The sequence below is a fragment of the Melanaphis sacchari genome, unplaced genomic scaffold, assembly GCF_002803265.2.
Source record: "Melanaphis sacchari strain LSU unplaced genomic scaffold, SCAv2.0 Contig23_pilon_pilon, whole genome shotgun sequence".
Lineage (NCBI taxonomy): Eukaryota > Metazoa > Arthropoda > Insecta > Hemiptera > Aphididae > Melanaphis > Melanaphis sacchari.
Window position 1 is genome coordinate 2,163,640 of NW_020271114.1, and position 14,655 is coordinate 2,178,294.

Sequence of the window (14,655 nt, forward strand, 5' to 3'; positions counted from 1 at the left end):
GTGCTGCGGCCAATCTAACAATTTGTTAAAACTAAATAGAAAAGTCGAGCAATTTATATATCATACGGCAAATAAATTTATAACAAGTCTAAAAAAAAAAGAAGAAAAAATCACAATACATATTAATTTTCAAAACAAATAGCCAGTAATCAGAGATTATATAATAAGATTTTGTTCTCTGCTTACTGGTAATTATTAATGTAAAAATTATAATTTCAGCTAAATATCACATATCCTAGAAAGACATTTTCTCCTTATAAAAGAAATATCAGCCGAAGAGTATAGTTAAGTTAGAACAATGTAACTGACACAGTATTCATAAATATATATATATATATATATATATATAAATGAATAATGTATAAATAATATATTTATAAGCTGATATTGTTAACAACTGTATTTATAACAGCTGAATTTATAATTTCAATTTCAAATTGCCAACAAGATGTCATATGCAAAAATAAATGAAAACTAAAAACATTAATCGAGTCACATTATTATATATATTTATATACGAATTAATAAATGTTCTAGAATTTTCTTTTTATACTGGCATAACAAATAAAATGAAATGACCTCTGAAGGATTCAATGGAAAAAATAATAAAATTAATAATAATCATTTGTAAAGAACGAGAAAATAATAATAAATAAATAACAGTTACTGAACAACATTTAGCCAAAGCTAGCTCATAGTTATTATATCATTGTAACCATATATAATGGTAAATTTTGAGCTTGAAGCTTCTTGACAATCAAGATTTTTCGGTTGAACTGACAATTGTTTTGTATGACTTGATAAACGCCGAGAAACTAGTTAATACAAATAGTAGTTTAATAAACAGAATAAATATATATATATATATAATTTAATAACATCTTAATGTAAACACTTACTTTTTTATTGCTCTAACTAAATGTGGACTAGGATCAAATGAGTTGGCTATATCTCATGACTCCCGGATGGTTGAATATAAGTGGTATTGCCCATGGGGCGCTTGCGCAGATGCTGCTTGGTGATGCTGGTGTGGATGGGAAATATATTGTTGGTGCTGCTGTGGTGGAGGTTGTTGCATTGGAGGTGCCGAACCAGGTGTATTAGGTGCCGATGGCTGTTGCGATGCAGTGGGTGTCGGCAAGATAGGGCACATAATTGTAGTACCCGCAGGGAAAGGAGGTGGTTGTGATTGTTGAGGTGGAGGTTGTTGGAAATTTACTGGAGTTTGAGACTGTCCAGGTGTTTGTGGAGGCCCAGGTTGTGGTGCAGGAGACTGAGCAGTCTGTTGTTGATTCAATATATGATGTTGTGATGCTTGGTGATGATGATGGTGATGATAAGAGGGTGGACCTTGAGGTACACCACTTTCCATTTGACTTAACTGGCCTGCATTAGCTGGATGGTAAGCTATTGAAGTAGGCACTAAAGTAGGCATCATGCCTCCTCCTTGCTGTGGTACCATACGAACCATCTAAAATAAAAGTAAATAGAAGTATACTAATACAACATTAATTGTTTTTTATATTTATAATCACATTTAAGTCATACTACAAAACTCTACAATTGAATAATTTCAGTGAAGTAGCCAGAATTTTTGATCGAGGGAAAAGGGCAGATATTTTTTCTGTCAATAAACTTAAAATTATAAACATGATTCCTCATAAATAGGATTCGGATTAATATATTTTTATGTTACTAAAGATATGCAGTCTGATAAGAGTAAAAATTGTGGACGATTCATTGAACACTGAATTCGTAGGAAAAAATTATTTTTGCACATATGACAATATTTTTTAGGTTATAGAATATTTAGCATAATGATTCATTAACACAAATATTTATATTAGATTTGCTAAGAAATAGTATGGTATATATATAAAATTTCATTTCACTGACTTATTAAGGAATACTGTTATTTTTGGTTTTGATATAATAAATATTTTAATTAAATTGTTAATATATTATTTTACTATAGTGCAATAATTCTATTAATAAAGTGTATACCTTTATCATTTAAGTATAATTAGATATTTAATAAGTAATGTAAAAATAAATAGTAAAATTTGCATTTTTTTTTTTTTTTGCATAATTTTGGATATTTTTGAATATTTTTAAGAGAATATAAACAGAATATTTGTATTTTTTTTTAGAAATAAGCATCATATTTTTTTTTTTTAAGTATTTGAAGCTTAAATATTAACAAAAAATACAATTATACAATTTTTCATTGAAATCAAATATAACACATTAAGTAAATGGTTTTTCATTTAGTTTAAGTGTTGACATTAAAAGCACATCAAGTTTGGTATTGTCAGTTACAGGTATACTAAAAATATACTATTAATAAGCTGAACAACTTCTCAGATTTTTCAGTAATTATATTGCTGTCTAATAAAAATAGCTTAAGTTAGTTCTAGGTGATTTTCAATAAAATTTGTTTAAAAAAGTCTATTGAGCATCATTCCTCAGTAATTTTTGATAGTAACACTAAGTATTAAGAATTAAAATTATTTGTATGAATATATAATACAAGTAATTGAAGGAGGAGAGATATATTCAACCATGGCTAAGTCACTGCATATTTTATAAAAATAAAAACAAAGAGTATTTATACTACATGCAGATACATCAATACATGTATATATCTTCTTTCTACTGAATACAGTTGACATAAGAATCAAAAAAATGTTTTATTGTCAATACAATTATTAAACGATTAATGTTACTGCTAGTTCACACGCCACCGATTCCGATAACGTTCATATAATTGCTTGCTAATTTCCGATAACCGGTCTACACACATACACATGCACACACATTACATAAAACTCTCACGACTTCATAGTAACATTTTCGGTGTCGCACAAATTATCAGAATGACTCCCAGCCAAGACATACATGTTAAAAATTATTTTGTTTATAATTATTTACCTGAACTTGTTGATAAGCTTGAGGTGTGGGCATAGGTTGTGGACTATATCCTGGTACAGCGAATTGTGCTTGGAGTGGTGCTGGTGCCAAAAGGGGTTGTCCAGTTGCAGCAGCAACTTGAATTTGTGAAGCTATATCACTTCTATGAGACATTCCCACAGTCACTAAATTATTTATAACATCAAATTATAAAAAATTGAATACTTAAAATATTCTTGCTATAACTAATAAAGTAATAACTAACTTATAGTATTATTAATTCATATTCTTTTTTAAAAATACTATATTAAAACTAACTTTTACGGAATCGTCCTGCTTGATTTGGTGGTTGTGGAGGCATTGAATGAGGATGATGATTAAATGCAGAATTTGAAGTAACAAATACAGTAGGTAACATGGTAAATGCTGGATGTGGATGAGGTGGTGCTTGATGTGTAACCATCTGCCCAGTACCAGGTGCATGTTGATGATGGTGATGATGATAAGCAGCTGGAATTGCTATTGCTGGTCCATGTTGTGCTTGGATCATTTGTTGATGCTGATTAGTTGTAGCAACTATATTTGTTGTTGGTGTTTGAGGTGTCATTGGTCTAGATGAATTTGGAGTACTAGGTGAACGCTATAAATAGTTTTAGATATTTTTAATATTTATAATATGTATGCATAGTTTAGTTAGTTGTAATTTAACTTACTGGAATAAAAGGTTTAGTATTTGGATTAAAAACAAATTCTTTGGCATTAGGATTGAGCTTTGATGTCTGCACAACAGTTTTATCTGGCAATTGAGTTATGTTTTCTTCTGGAGTTTTTTCAGTTTGATCTTTTTTTAAATTTTCTACATTTTTTTCAATTTGAACTTCTTGAAGTTTATATAATGTTTGTGAAGGTGATACAGGAGATTCATTTACTTCTTCAGGTATGTGCGATACTTCCTGAACAGACGGAGAAGGTGGCTCAGAATGTGGTATTTGAGCAGCATGTTGTTTAGGTGTTTCACATACAACTGATGCAGGTGAAGTAACTCTAGGGTTATTTTGTGGGGATGGTGAAGATAAATTGAAGTCTGTACTAAATCGCTTCAGTTCAGAATTAAGACTTTCATCCCTAACTGTTGAAATATAAAAAAAAATGTTTAATAAAATAATATTACATTATTATTATTATTTTTTTTTTTTTTATTGGATTTATTATTAATAATTATAATACCATTTGTAATAATTAATTACCTCTAATAGGTGGGGGAGGTTGTTGTGTTTTTGGCACAGATTTATCAGCTGCTGCAGCATATGATGTACTAACATTAGGCCGAGAATTTGTTGTACTAGTCTGTTGTGTGTAAGTGGCTGTTTGATATCTAGGGGGAGGTACACTTGCTATTTGATTATGATGACCTTGAACTGTTGGAGGAGATGACCTTGATGAAGAAGGTAATGATTGATTGTCATTAGATGAATAATTATTACGACCAGAAACTAAAAAAAAAAAATTAAAAATAATTAATTAACATATATTATTATTACATATAAAATAGAACTTTAAATACCATGTCTTGAACCAGACGAAGATGTTTCTCTACGATTATTAATAGGAGCTGATGTTCGTTTATCACTTTGGCCATTGACTGAGACTGGTGATTCACGACTATTGGCAGCATATGTTTGATTAGCACTGTTGTGATAAGGAGGCAAAGTGGATTTGTTCACAACGTTGTTGTTACCATTTTGTTGATGACCATGTCCTCGATTCTGGTTGCTATTTTTTGTCCCTGAACCAGAAACACATTCCCATCGCTCATTAGATCCACTGCTAGGATATTTTTCTGGGTGTTTACGGTTTCTATTAAACAAACCATATGCACTGTTGGCTGGCTGCTGTGGTCCAGGTTTACGACGTCCAGACATGTATTTGTTATCATTGTGATTATTAGACACCTCACTTGCTGGTCTTGAAACAGCAGCAAACCTTAGTAAAAAAATAAATATGAAATAACATAAAACAAGTATTTATATTTTTAAATTAGATAGTATAAAAAAGGGAATCCCATTTGAAATTCTAAGGTTCTGCAATTTTATCAACACTCTATACTTCTGGCTAACACAATATCTGAATACCTTACTTAAAATTAAATATTAAATTAATTGTAGTATTTACAAGAGCATAGAGCTTCTTTTACTAATATTAGAATAATTTTCTTTAAATTTGTAACTTAACAAAGAAATAAAAAATTAACCAAACAATTTCTTGAAATTCCAAAGATTATATCATTAACATTTAGCTATTACATAGTTGAATATTCTATAATTTCAAAAACACAGACTTGGAATAACATCTATCATGATTTGAAGAGATATATAATTAAACAAATGAACAAACGTGTACAACTGTTTCTTTAGCATAATTTTTCAAAAAAATATTTTACCAAGTGCAGTATTTATACTAATTTGTTTATGAAAAGGTGGAAAATAGTCAGAACCAGACCATTTTTAATAGGTTGACTGCCTCATGTCCATCACCATCTAAGTGATGTTTTTTATTATAAAGTTATTTGGGTTGTCGGCAACCCAAATTATACTATTAATGTGACACCACTTGGGTCACTAGCTGCTGAATTTAATATCAATATTAAATGCATCTAATTCATTAAGGCTTGAAGATAACAATATTAAGATTGAACCATGACATAGACAAGATGAATTTGTTCATTAGAAAAAAAAAACAATCAAATCCTTCAACTTTATAAGATTTATACTTCATACAAAAAATTGATGACAAAGAGAAGTTTGTACTTCTTGTTCAAGACGAATACTAACAGATAATTGACATATAAATGTGTAAAATAAATATTATTATTTACTTAAAACCAACAAAAACAAAATATCGAATCTAAATCTAGCTCGAGACACAATGGGCAACCAAGTGGCTTGTATGAAATATTACAATATTGATAGGTCACCTGCCAGCCAGCTACCCAAGACTTTTTATTTATGAATAAATTATTCTAAAAATATCAATTTCATTAAAATTGAACAACAGAAACTATTTTTATAAATGTAAACATTTAAATAATGTAAAATCTATCAAAATATCTAATTAATTATGAAATACTTCATTATAATTAAATACTTCTAAACAGCTTATATACATAAATATATCATATTTATTGTAAAATAGCAATCAAAAGTACAATCAATACCTACTCTTACTTGAATATATAAGCAATATTAATTATGGTTAATAAATAAAAATTATAAAAGAGACTTACTAGAAATCTTGAAATTGACATTTATTTTCACTTATTATATTATTAAGAATGTTTTTAATGTTGAGTTGTGTAGACAAGTTTATTTTTTGAACTATGATATTATTTTAAATTTCTTTTAAATTGATCATATTAGTTGGCATCGAATAATTTAATACAAACAACAAAATTTGATTCAATTATATGAAACATATTTTGATAATTATTAATTATTTTTATACAGTGTGTATATCTAGATATATTAAATAAATATTAGACCAATATAATAATACCATAAATACCTTTAAAGAAATAAGAATGTATTATTATGTCTATAAATTAATTAGAATAAAATAAAATAACTAAAATAGCACTCGTTAGTAATTTTTGCAAATTTCTGTTTTTGTTTTTTAAACCTTTAACATTTCATACCATAAATCATTCAAGAAATGAATAACATAATATACTATCAGAACCTAAGTTCAAGTTACAAACAAGGCACATCCAAATGGAATAATATATTTTTTAATCTATCACTGCCTGAATATAAGCAAATGATAATACACCATGAATGAGATTTAATAATAATTATATTTAAATCTTCTATATGTATTTCCATATGTAAATCAAATATACCCAAGACCAGTCAAGTTTCAATATGATTGTTATTTACAAATTGTATTATTCTATTTTATTTAAAGGTATTATGATTTATTACATGTGTTTAATATTTATCTAATACGTTCAGTCCGTGACTTAAGTCGTGGCTATATATACTACATTATTTTACATAATTTTGCATTTTTTAGGAGTTGGGAAAAAGGGAATATACAGTGGTCACCGCTTATTATAATCATGGTTAATGTTATCAATCATTTATTGTTATCAAAAAGTGTAAGTACTTATATGTGTAAATTATGTCGGTTTTTGTAATCAGTACGCCACATAATATTATCAGTTTGAGTTCATAAAATCATAATTTTGTAACATACAATCAAATTTTTTGTCGAATGTCTCATAATAAAGATAAAAATTGTAATAAAGATATAAATGTCTATACAGTATACACATTGATATCACATTTATATCTACCTTTCGTTTGTACAGCATCAAGACAGTACAAATACGAAAATTTTATCAATGAAATTTTAATGGTAAAAAAAAAACAGACATCGATAAAAAAATATTGTTCAAGTTAGTGGTGTACATACATATTATACATATTTATTTATTTACATTTAATTTTTTTTTTTTTTAATTTTAAATTTCCAATTTATACCTACATATGTACTTTATTTATAAATAAATAATAATAAATAAAAAAAATTATATTTTTATTAACTATGTATTTAACGTAGATTTTATTATTTGTTATAACTTTTTTAACTTTCGTTTAATGTTATCAATCGGATTATGTTATCAGTTATGTCCCGTACCAAAGTGATTACATTAAGCGGCGACCACTGTATTTTAAGATTAATTTAAGCATAGAGCATAATATATTTAAACATTTTTAAAGCACAAAAATCTGAACCCCATTTATAATTATTAACTAATAATGTATTCATCAATAATTATCATTTACCTTTCTTCTTCATCACCATTTTCTAAATTGGCTCGATTTTGAGAATTTGGATTACTTTCGATTTCTCTGGCTAAACGGGCAGCTTTTGCTTCTTCATTTCTTGAAAAAAAAAATAACTTTAATTATTATAAAAATGAAAAAATTAAGAACCCCATAATATAATTGTATTTTTAATACAGTAGTTAATTTTGAAGTATCATATTTGTATAAAAAAAAAAAAACTAATAAATAAACCAGTTTTTATTTAAATATTTTGATACAAATTATTACTTGAAAAATTGTTTTTAAACATTTATCATGTATTGAAAAATATAAATTTTTTTTAACTTATAATTGTTCTTTATTTTTAGTGTAGCTATTTTAATTAATTAATAATATTATTATTTTACATAATGTGAAATTAAAAAAATAATATACTCAATGACAATTTAAGGTACACAATTTTTATTTAAAAAATATTATCAATTAAAACAGCATTTCAATCCTTTTTTTTTTTTGCAAAATATACTTCAGTATTAATAATATTTAATATTCTGTTTCAATTTCTACACTCATTTTACTGTTGTACATATCTTAAATTATAAATGTGAAGTAGATATAATTCTGATTGCTAAGATCACAATGTATAGATAATAATTAAACCATCATGATATTTTTTTAATAGTAATGAAATTCAAATAAGTTTAATTCAACAAATTAAGAAATTATTTTTCTTATTTATTATTACTTATTAGTTATTAGTATTATTACTAACTCAATGTAATTAAACTAAATTAAATAACTATAAGACAAATTATTACTTGAAATTTGATAAATCTGTTCGTATTTCTGTTGTATAACCACTTAAATTTTGATCAAAAGAAGACGTTACACCATGTTCTTGCTCATTTCTTCTAAACATGTCGTCAGCATCCCAACCATTCTAAAAATTAAATAAACAACCAAATTAAAATAATAAAAAACAATTATGTTAGCAAAATCAAATTTATTTTTGAGAATGAAAAAATTTAAATTTTATGTTTGTAAAATTAATATTATATCAGTACAAAAAAGATTTATTGTACTTCACATGACAAAAAAAAAAAAATTAAATTATCAAGGTCAGATTTATTAAAAATCAACTGTTTGTTGATCTAATATTAATTTTATATTTGGTATTTAATTATTAAGAACTATAATATTTTTTTTTTTCTTAAAATATTAATAAACATTATTATTTGTTGATATTGCAGCCTACCGCATTATTATTTCCAGAACTTAAATCAAAATCATCCATATCGCCGTTCATAGATGGTGGTTCCCACATTTCCAATACTTTTTCACCTGAAGGTTGCCCATTATATTTACTAATAGTTGTATCAGTTTGGAATGTATCTATTAATGAATAAATTAATATATTAAACATTTTTCAAAATTGACTTATACAATAATCAAACATATACATACATATTATCTAATACATATTTACTTACTTCGAGTCATACTATCTAAATCTGTTTCATATGCAGCAATTTTTACTATACTATCAAATTTAAATATCATTTTATCAGCTATAATCTTTAAACCTATAGCTTGACTTGATGGAGGAGGATCAGTCCTGTGCGGTAATTCTAAAACAACATCAAAATTGCTAGAGAATGTGCGCAAAATGCCCGAATACATTTCTTTAGAATGAGTTACTATCTGAAAAAAAAAAATAATTATTAAATATATTCCTACTTAAAATGAGAATCAAATTATTAAAAATTCTTACTTCAACTTCAAGTCCAATTAAACTAGTAACGCGGTGCATAAAGGTTTCATTTAAATATATTCCATCAGCACCAGATACTTGGGCATTAACTCCATTTCCACCTGAAGATGAGGCTCTAGCCCGAGGAGCTCTAAAAATACAAATAAATATATGAATATTTTTAAATAGACTAACCTTTGCAGTATAAAAAAAATATATTAATATTTTACTTAAATTTGACCTATTTATTAATTGATAAACATTAGCCAAATAATATTATTGTTACATTTAATGTGATAGAAAAATTTAACTGATATGTGATCTATCGATTAAAAAATCATATGATAGGCTAATATTTATTTACAAAAATTAACATTACTAACTTAAAAGTTAAAAAACTTGAACATCAGCAGATGTCATTAAAAAAATATTTTAAGGCAAAATCAAATAAGAATAATTAACTATTTTTTATAAATTTTTAAATTTCTTATTCATACAATCCGTTATGTACAAGAACAATAAATAAAATGAAAAAGTAACAAAAGTTATGTAGAAACCTCCCATTAGAAGAATGATGACATGAATATTAATTAAATAAGCAAGTCACAACATCTATGATGTTTTAATCTTTTAGCAGAGTTACCAAGGATAGTGAGAAAAGAAATTTCAGAGATAAGGAAATTTTGATAATAAAAGAAAGGTAATTTTTAAAACGCTTATGATAGAGTTTGGTTGTTTCAGTTATTAAAAGTATTTTGAGGTCAAAGTGAAAGGTAGGGTTAGCGGGACAGATGGGGGTTTTTGAAATTAAATGGAGTACTATAGATTGAAACTCTTTTAGGTTTTGAAAATTTCGGCAGTACCCTATAGCTGAATATTGTCGGTCCATATAAGTCTTAAAAGTTGTTTATAAAAAAGGAATCTAACAGGAAGTTTTATATAATTTGATGAAAGCATTAGACAAAGAAGTCGGAGTCGAGTATTGAGAGTTCCATTTTTGTTAACTATGTGTGGCAGCCAGGTAAGCCAGCGGTCAATGAAGATACCAAGATAGTGCATTTATTAGTCAAAAAGGAAAGATTGATTATTGAAAAAGTGGTGGTTATATACCCCAATACCTTTACGAAGAGAAAAGGTGCAGTGGACAGATTTAGATTTGTTAATTTATACATCCCAGAGTTTATAAATTTTTAAATAGTTGAGATGGCAAAAAACTTGGTTTAAATCATTGTTGCTGATTAGAATAGTTTTGTCATCAGCAAAATTATAAAAAATTGTGTGATTTGAGTAAGGATAGTCTAAGATAAAGAGATTGGAAAGTAAGGTGGATGGGTAATGACGGTACCTTAAAGTATGCCTACGTTTTTTTTAATAAGAGTGAATGTGGTGGGAGCCTATGCATACAGAAAAAAAGTGATCTTCAAGGTATGACTTAAGAAGTAATGACAAGGAAAAATAAGGTTTAATTTGAATAATACACCTGCATGCCAGACTCTTTTAAATGCTTGGGACATGCCAAGGAAGGCACTGGGTACAATATAGTTTCTCTTCAAGGGAAAATTAAATTTTATCTATCATGTGATGGATCTGGTATACTATAGAATGGTTATAAGAAAACCAAAATGAAAATCGGAAAGAATAAATTAACTATTTAAAGTAAAAATAAAAAATTAATGAAGGTTTTTATATCTAGATTATGCAATATACACAATTATATTAACTAAAAGATACATTAAAAAAATTCATTTTTTTTCCTATCTTACATTTTTGTGTTCTAAAAACTAAAAATATTATAAATAGTAGTTACACAAAAATGTTTACACAAAAATAAGAGGTAGATTAAATTAATATACCTTTGTAGTTATTATTATCTAAATTCCTTCATTTAAATTGCTTTGCAAGTTAAGATATCTACAGTAAAATATTAAATTAATATGTATATAATACATTAAAAATTTTTTTAAATGTAAATTCCATAAAATTATAAACTTTACACAGATGGGTCTTTTGGTGATATCTATAGAATAAAATTATTTTGTCTAGTGTTGTCTACCATCTATAACTATATATAAGTAAGATTATTACTTTTTAATATTTCTTTATAACTACACATGTAACATTCATTATCATTTGTAGGTTATAATAGGTACTTTATAATTCACAAAATAACATTGAAGTTGTTTTAGATATATATTTTTAAGCAATTCCTAACATAGTTCCTTTACTAATTTATCTACATGGTTTGTTTTTTAAAAATTCAAAAGCAATATAGCATATAACATAAGCGTTGACTTCATGGGGGCAACAGGGATAATTGCCTCCATACCTTTATTTTAAAGGAGGCATCACCCCTGTACTTAAATTATAAAGAAGGTAAAACATAAAAATAGCATTTTGCTTTCGTGTATAAAAATTATTTGATTATTATTTAAGCATTTATAGCTAATGAACTTTGGCATGGAAATGTTCACCAATACAACTTATTGCCTAAATACTCTAGAGATAAAATACCATCACCATTATATTATTATAAGTATATAAATATAATTATATATACCTATATAAGTAGTAATTATTTAAGTATTGATGACGGTTTTCCCTGAATTTCCATTATCCCGCCACTGATCTATCTGGCAATGACTGTACCTACTTGATCATTTTATTGGAGAGAATTGGAATATCTTTGTACAGTAGGTAAGTTTTTTACTTGCCCCCAAGCTAAAATCTAAGTCAACGCCTATGGCATCCAAGGAACCCACTAAAAATAGGATTATTGCTTTTCAAGAATATTCATGTAAAATTAAAACACGCTTAAATATTATATAAGTTTATCTTTAATGAATTTCATTTAATTTAATTACTATAATTAAGATAATATATTTTAATGTTATATATACATAGTAACCACATACAAATTTTGATTAATTATTAAACAAATAAGCCACTAATGGTTAATATATAATTATACAATTTATAGAATAACCTTTATCGTACACTTAAAATGTGTAAATAAGTAAATAATAAGAGTAATATTATTTGTTAACACAAAAGAAAAAAGAAACACGAGAGATTATACTTTAACAGATACTTCAAGGAAATTAAAGATGATTAAGAAATAAAAATAACTTTTTTAGCATCATTTTATTGTTTTTAACAATTTCCTTTCTACTTTTCATGTAGTAGATAGTCTTTCATTCAACTAAATGGGCATATTTTCATTAATTTTAAAGTCACAGATCATACGTAGGTAAGTCTCTGAAAATGTGTTAGAATAAAAATACTCAGCAAATAAATATAGAAGAAAGTATTATCATCAAATTATACCTGAAAGATTAAAAGATACACGCATACATAACATTGGGTTTTTCTATAAGATTTGCCATACACCTCACGAAATAAATCATAATTATTCATAATCTCATATCAAGGTCTACTGCACACACACAAGCAGTTTTGTAGGTGATCAAAGGCCATAAAATAAATGTCTGAGCAAATTACAGTTAGCAACGATTCAGATAAGTCAAAAACGGAATTCCTAGGGTAGCAAAACATGCAAATAAGATACTAGGTATGAAATATCGATTTGTTTCTGGAATTTAAAAAAAAAACGGGTGTGTGGTGGTAGTGGTGTTCTCGGAAAATATGTACTCTTATGATTCCAATGAAGTATGAACTCCGTTTTCATCCAGTTACCAACGTTGATAATAAATTAATAAACATTAAACAACAATGTACACAATGATTAATTTAATATCATTATTATTTATTATAGTAGCGAGAACGTCCACAGTACGGCTCAAGCAATATTACTATATTAGCAATAGATATAGTATGCGGGGTATATGATAGAAAAATCCCCGACAAAATGGCGACTATGTTGACATTGATTAGTGACAAAAAAAAAAATTGTAAAACAAATAATAACAGGATATTCTGATCGTCGTTATCGTCGAACACCAATAATCCAGTATAATAATATAACATTTAATGAATATATTTTCACATATTATCAATTTATTTTGAATTAATTATTGTCGCATTTCAATGAGTACGAACGGACGCAGTTAAACAACACCGTACTTATATTAGTAGTTAGTACCTACCTACTCGATAATATTGGACGAATACACGTCTCTTCGACTGTCATTCAAAAACATCCACACAAAGATAATAATATTAGTCAACCTCATATGTACGTACCTCGTCCCGGTGCTGTTCGTGTTGGCGCGACTTTTTCTCTTCGTGTTCATCCTGCCGTCGTCGTTTCGGCCGGAAAAGGCGCAGTTCTTCGTCGGGACCGGAATTTTGAATAATTTCTAACACGGAACAATTATTAATACGATGTGCGGACGCGGCGGCCCTCTTCCTATGCACAAAACACAACGGGTATATGCTATTACAGAAGGAAGATGATTTCCGAAAGGTTTTCACAATCGGTCGGGGCGGTGAATTGAATAGGTTTCAACAAAGTGTGCGGGCAACGTAATGTCGTCGTGCTCGAGAGAGCGACAGAGAGAGACTACTTTGTTGTCGGTGCGGCACACGCGAAAATCCGCAACGAACGTCCGTTTGCACGATGCGCGTCGACGTCGGATGGTCGAACAAAGACGGACGGACGACACGAGACGCTTTAGCGATTTGCGATCGACGCTAATCGTCTTCGATTGATAAAAACAACGACGAAAAAACGAACGCGTATTGTATTACTATTATTTATATTATTATTATGATTATTACTATTATATTATTACTACGCGTGCATACGTATACAGATATGTATAATATGCGAAGCGCGCGCGCGTGTGCGTGGGGTAAAAAGGGGCGCAGGAACTATAGGCGGCGGCGGCGGCGGCGGCAGCATAGGCTAACGGACGACGCGCGACACATCGATCAAGTTCACTGCACTCGGCGGCGCGGCGGCGGCGTGCCGCAGCCGCGTCGATGACGTACCTGTGCGTCGTGTGGTCGGTCGGCACTGCGGTGCCCAAGACGTGTGGCGCGGCTGCTTGACTGAGTTGACTGCCAGACGGGCGGCGGCGTGTCGTGTATAGAAGTAGTAACGCGCGCGACCGATCTCACAGCGACAGCGGACGACGCGGCATGTCGAGTCGTCGGTTGGAAAAAAATAATAAAACAACTACGATAACAAAACACTACTATTCCTCCGTA

The 14,655-nt window shown here is 28.4% G+C and overlaps 1 protein-coding gene across 2 annotated transcripts; it reads right to left on the reverse strand.

The window, feature by feature from the left end:
- Positions 1–587: 587 nt before the first annotated feature.
- LOC112594594 (ataxin-2-like protein) lies at positions 588–14,251 on the reverse strand. 2 transcript variants are annotated; one of them, XM_025339462.1, is made up of 14 exons: positions 13,687–14,251; positions 9,508–9,637; positions 9,227–9,437; positions 8,992–9,128; positions 8,555–8,676; positions 7,755–7,853; positions 4,781–4,893; positions 4,475–4,696; positions 4,158–4,403; positions 3,624–4,039; positions 3,229–3,550; positions 2,932–3,095; positions 900–1,471; positions 588–815 (listed from the first exon to the last, which is right to left on the reverse strand). In XM_025339462.1, exons 1-13 carry the CDS (start codon positions 13,734–13,736, stop codon positions 953–955), a joined length of 2,751 nt encoding a protein of 916 aa, XP_025195247.1. In that variant the 5' UTR covers positions 13,737–14,251; the 3' UTR covers positions 588–815; positions 900–952. The 2 variants fall into 2 exon arrangements, with proteins under 2 accessions (XP_025195247.1, XP_025195246.1); XM_025339461.1 differs by having other exon boundaries at positions 4,475–4,893.
- Between the last annotated feature and the right edge of the window lie 404 nt (positions 14,252–14,655).

Coding starts and splice junctions, on each gene's coding strand:
- LOC112594594 (XM_025339461.1), bottom strand. CDS start 13,736: ATGAACACGAAGAGAAAAAGTCGCGCCAACACGAACAGCACCGGGACG. Junction 9,438..9,507: donor TAATTGGACTTGAAGTTGAA/GTAAGAATTTTT, acceptor TTTTTTTTTCAG/ATAGTAACTCATTCTAAAGA. Junction 3,551..3,623: donor ATACTAAACCTTTTATTCCA/GTAAGTTAAATT, acceptor AACTATTTATAG/CGTTCACCTAGTACTCCAAA.